Below are 5,083 nucleotides of genomic sequence, written 5' to 3' on the forward strand. Positions count from 1 at the left end.
ATGATGAGAGGACTGAACGATGTCTTTATTATTTGTGTCTGAATTTGGTTTGGAATTTAGAAAATTTAAGTTTTTATATTGTTGGGACCTTTTTTATTACTGGTTCCATTATGTAAGGTAGTACTCAGGGATTTATAATAAAGAAGTATATTAAATTCATTACAGTACATTAGTAATTATTTAGAGGATAGTATATTTTAAAATCGTAACTCTTACTTTCATTTTATTACATTCAAAACGTAAAAATGATACTTAATTAGTTTACTTTAAAATTTTTCATCTTAACAAACACTACAAATTTAAACATGACCAGAATTCATTATGAAAAAAGTGGTTTATGCACTCTAAAAAATGAAATGTTGAATTAACTTTACTAAGTTTACTACGTAAATTTACTAAATTACTAAATTTAGTATTTACTAAGTTACGTCACCTTGTTCCACTAAACTCAGTTGAGCAGACTGAGCCATTTTCACATATTTATTTAAAATTTACTAAACTTGACTTAGTATAGCCAGGTGACATAATTTGGTTAAGTAAATTGAATACTTCGTTTCTCAGATTATGTGTAAATATACTTTACTTTGACAATTATTATGAGCCATTTTATGACCTAAGCACATTTTTTATCAGTGAAATAAATTTTTACCAAATATTTTTTTGTTGTTTTTTTCAGTTTTTTATTTATTTATAAAGCAACCTTCATTCTAAAGTACTGAAGTACTACATACTTCATACCCTTTATAGTTTTTGTTAAGGTATAAGGCCTTGTCACACTATGTTTTTAGACAGTTTATGCCAACATGTGAAAATTTTAAGACATCTATGTTGTAGATGAAGTTTTAAAAAACCCAACTGGAAGCCTCTTTTAGGCATTTACATACTGTAATGCTAACAAATTGATCAAATATATAACTTTTAAAAGGAATTTAGACAAAAAATATAAATTAGCATAAGTTGTCTAAAACGTTATAGTGTGACAGGGCCTTTAGTTGTTTTTTTTTTTAAAATACTTTATACACCTCTGGTAGAACTGGCGAACTAAAACAAAGATTATTGGTATTAAATGTAAGTTTCAGTAAAATCCATCCACAGCTTAAGTTTGCTACTGGTCCAAACAAACACACAACAAATATTTGAGCTTTCCTCTTTGGTGGCGAGTGATAAAAAGACAAACCTGTTTAAAGAGCTGCAGGTTGACGGCCATGGACAGGAAGTTCTTCATGGTGCTTGAGCGATGGTTCAAGAAACTCTCTTCACAGAACATGATTGGTTCTCCCTGCACACAAACATTAACGGCACAAATTAAAAATATGCAATCAAACCGGACTCATTTTTCCCTCCAGAATCACCTCAAAGTGAGGAAAGCTGGTTTTGTTCAGTAGCTTGTAGTACAATCACAGCTCTACATTGTGTAGATTTTAACATTACAAAGTAAGCACAAACAAAAACTAGTTTATTAGTTTGACAGGAAGGAGCAAAATTAAAATAAAAGGAGGAATTAAAGTGGGTAAAAGAAACAAAAGCTCCCTTGGCAGCGCACACACAATCTACTGTGGACCTGATGACGGTGCCCCAGTAAACTTCCTGCTCCTCCACAMGAACACATTATCACATTATTACTATTTCTTACATCATGTCTGTCGGCCTGTGAGCTATAGACACGGAGGATGACAACAGAAGCGCTCCGGGCCAATCACACGCGGCCCTCCAGTCATTTCAAGTTCATGTTTTGCTATAATTAACATAATTCTCACATATTTCACTGATGCTCCAAATTCCTCTGAAGTAAAACAATGTGCTTTGTCTGTTCCAGGCTACAAGCACAGTGTGACACAGAAAAAAATAAACAAGTGAACAGTGGAGAATAACCTCATTTTCAAGGATGGGCGGATGATACCAGTGGCCTAAATTACTTCACAGGAAAACAGTTCGAAAAGTTTTAAAAACAGATTTCCTCGTAAAAGTTGAAATAACTTTGGATTTGTACCACCTTGACTCTGACAAACTCAGCAGCTGATAAAACTAAAGAGGAACTAAATGATGGGTTTAAAATCTTTTAGTCAACACAAATCAGGACAGATTTTTAGGCAGATTCACCAAACCGGGTCAGCACCAGTGTGTTTTAATCACTTCATAATCAATGACAACTCTTTAAAATGTGAATCGATTCATAAAAATGAATTGTTATTGTATAAAATGTATGTTTAAGCTTTAAGACAAATTCAGTTTGATACTTGATAACTTTGGCCCCAAAAGAATTTGTGACATTTTTGTATTACTAACACAACAGAGTTACAGTTTGATACAAGAACAAAAATTATGTAAAAAAAAAAANATCGTAATCTGAATTTAAAATCGAAAATAATCCGGGCTTGAGTGATGATATACTATAATGATATACGATGATTTACTTATCTTTCTTTATTCTAATCTCACCCTGTCCTGTTTTGAGCTGCTGTAATGTGCAAATTTCCCCACTGTGGGATCAATAAAGTTTTATCTTATCTTATTTTATATCATGATAAACAAAACCAGAACATACAAAATAATATCACCTGCTCAAGTATTTAAAGTGTACCAATGTTGGGAAACAGACTGATCATCAGGTTTACTTCTAAAAATAAAATCCACTATGTTTCAGAAGATTTCACTCTGTTTTAAAGGCCATTTAAGGGTGAAACCCTATTTAAAAGAACAAATATGATAGTCTTGGAAAGCCAAATAATAACCAAACTATATTTCCAATTATCTCACATGAAGTTATATGGTCTACTACCCAATCATGAGATATCTGGAACCCAAATAAAGACCCTCATGAGTCAATGAATCAGTATTTAGTAATGTTTAAATATAATCTGCACAGGAAGACAGCATCAATGTAATTATGACAATAAGACCCCTGCAAAATAATGAAGTTGGTCCATTTAAATAAAGAACAAAAACACTCCATTTATTTTACACAAAGACTCTAGATTGACTCAAAATTCCCGCTAAGTACTAAAAATACCAAAGCTTAGCAGTCGTTCAGCCAACATCTTTTTATAACACTCCAAACATAATTTTATACAATCGGAGTAACTCTTCCTTCATGCACACTCTCTTCCTGGGGGTCCTTCATACAGCGACTCTGGTTCATTTGCTAAAGTTAGATTAATAATCTACAAAATATATCCTATTTTCAGCTGCCAATAATGGCACATTTGGCAGCGAAAAGATTGGCACAAAGTCTACACGACATCCCCGTCTTTTTGAAATCAATACTTACATCAATGCATWAACAACCAGGATGACTGTCTGCACAGGTGCAAACAAAAACCTCCCCTTTGGTTTKATTGTTGATGGTCAAACAGCTCATCCAGCACTAGAATTGAAGCACTGAAAATCGTATGTAAATGTGTAGTCAATAAAAATGTGTGAAAATATCAAACAATAAAACTAAGTAACTTTTTGACTTATTTAATTTATTTAGTTTATTGAAAGGGATTAATAACAAAGAAAACAAGCTTTGAACCAGATTATAGTTCTCAGGGCTAATTTCTGAAGTTTTCATTTGTTTTCAAGACAAAAGGCATTGTTTTTTTTTTTTTTTTTTTGGAAAATGTTGCTAACTAATGGAGGGATCAGTAAATATTAGCAATAAAAGCCTGAGGTTTAAGGTTTTTAAAAAAGTTTTTCTACATCTGTTGGAGGTTAGGGAAAAGAACATTTACTGAGCTTTGACCAGTTTTCCAAAAACACCCTCAGGCTTTAAAGAGGTTTGTTTTAGAGTTTAGGTTTGGCTGATTTTAAATGGCGTTTTGGGTCTTAATGTGATCATTTTATATTAACTAAGTCTTATGTTATGAAGCAGCAYGACCTCCTACAAAGCTGCTCCAATCAGTGCTGGTGTGCTGCCAATCCATGTTTTGCAATTCAGCCATGATTAACACCCAACCCCAAAAACATGTGCACTTTTTTTTTTAAAAGTCTCCACAACTGGTTTTACTTCTTTAAACTCAYGGCACACACTTCTCAACATCCAAGTGAATAAGTTGATCCCCGTTGCTCCACGACTTTAGAAAAAAAAATATTGGTTTGTAGGTGAAATCACAGTTATTTCTTTTTATTTGTTTTAAAYTGCTAACCTAATTGGGTGGAAAAAGATCAAAACAACAGTGAGTAACTTCTCTGACCAGAGTTATCATGTTTATATGTAAAAACAATAAGTTACAGAAAAAATACAAATAAAGGAAAAGTCTACGCTACTTCTGGCAAGCTCTGTTTAAGACTTGGATGGTTCACACACACAAAAACTGACWTCTATTATTCCTTTAAAGTTAGGTCTTTTTTGGGTTTTTTTTTCCTTGGTGATGACGTACACAAAATTTCTTCAATGATTTTAAAGTAGACCTATCCTGCTTTTAAATTCTTTTTTGTATTAAATCATTCGGTTGGGGTCTATATAAAGTGAAACTGCAATRCTTTAGTCTGAATTCCTACTTATTGTAAGTCCACAAGCCCCTCGTTCACCACTTGTCTGAGGTGTGTCTCAGATCAACTCATTTTGAGGCTGTCTCTTTAAATCCAGCTTCCAGACCTATCTATTTTAGTTTGATAGACTGGTTTACGACTATATAGCAGCGCAGAATATTTACAAATGAATTAAAAGATGTCAACGAGGGAAGACTTGTCTAACCAAACCTTGTCTTACCTAATTTCCCTCTGGGATCAATAAAGTATTTTTGAATTTGAATTGAATTGAACCAGCCTTACATGTTGAAGCCAGAGTCTGACCCAGAGGAGAATGAAGACCACCTAACTGTAGTATACAGTAATACTGAGACATAATAGTTCAGATAACATCAGAAAACAAGAGAAAACTGAACGTTAGGGGTGTAAGAAAATATCGATACACTGAAATATCGCGATATTTCATTTCCCGATACTGTATTGATATTCTAAAGCCCTGTATCAATTTTTTATTAAAGTTTAAAATGTCAACTTTCCTGCCAGCCGTTCATTTTGTGTTGTAGTTCAGCCTCTTGACCACTAGGTGGCAGCAGTGAGCCAGCCATTTGGCTCCTATTGTTAAGTGTTGGGT

The 5,083-nt window shown here is 33.3% G+C and overlaps 1 protein-coding gene across 7 annotated transcripts in view; it reads right to left on the reverse strand.

Annotated features, from left to right (window-relative positions):
• The window catches only part of dennd1b (DENN/MADD domain containing 1B), a 118,238-nt gene that overhangs the window by 27,005 nt on the left and 86,150 nt on the right, over positions 1-5,083 (reverse strand). For all 7 annotated transcript variants that reach the window (XM_014007317.1, XM_014007316.1, XM_014007311.1 and 4 more), the window contains one exon: positions 1,178-1,279. In XM_014007317.1, coding sequence (XP_013862771.1) covers positions 1,178-1,279 — 102 coding nt within the window. The remainder of the gene's footprint in view (positions 1-1,177; positions 1,280-5,083) is intronic.

The sequence above is a fragment of the Austrofundulus limnaeus genome, unplaced genomic scaffold (assembly GCF_001266775.1).
Source record: "Austrofundulus limnaeus strain Quisiro unplaced genomic scaffold, Austrofundulus_limnaeus-1.0 Scaffold41, whole genome shotgun sequence".
NCBI classification, from domain to species: domain Eukaryota; kingdom Metazoa; phylum Chordata; class Actinopteri; order Cyprinodontiformes; family Rivulidae; genus Austrofundulus; species Austrofundulus limnaeus.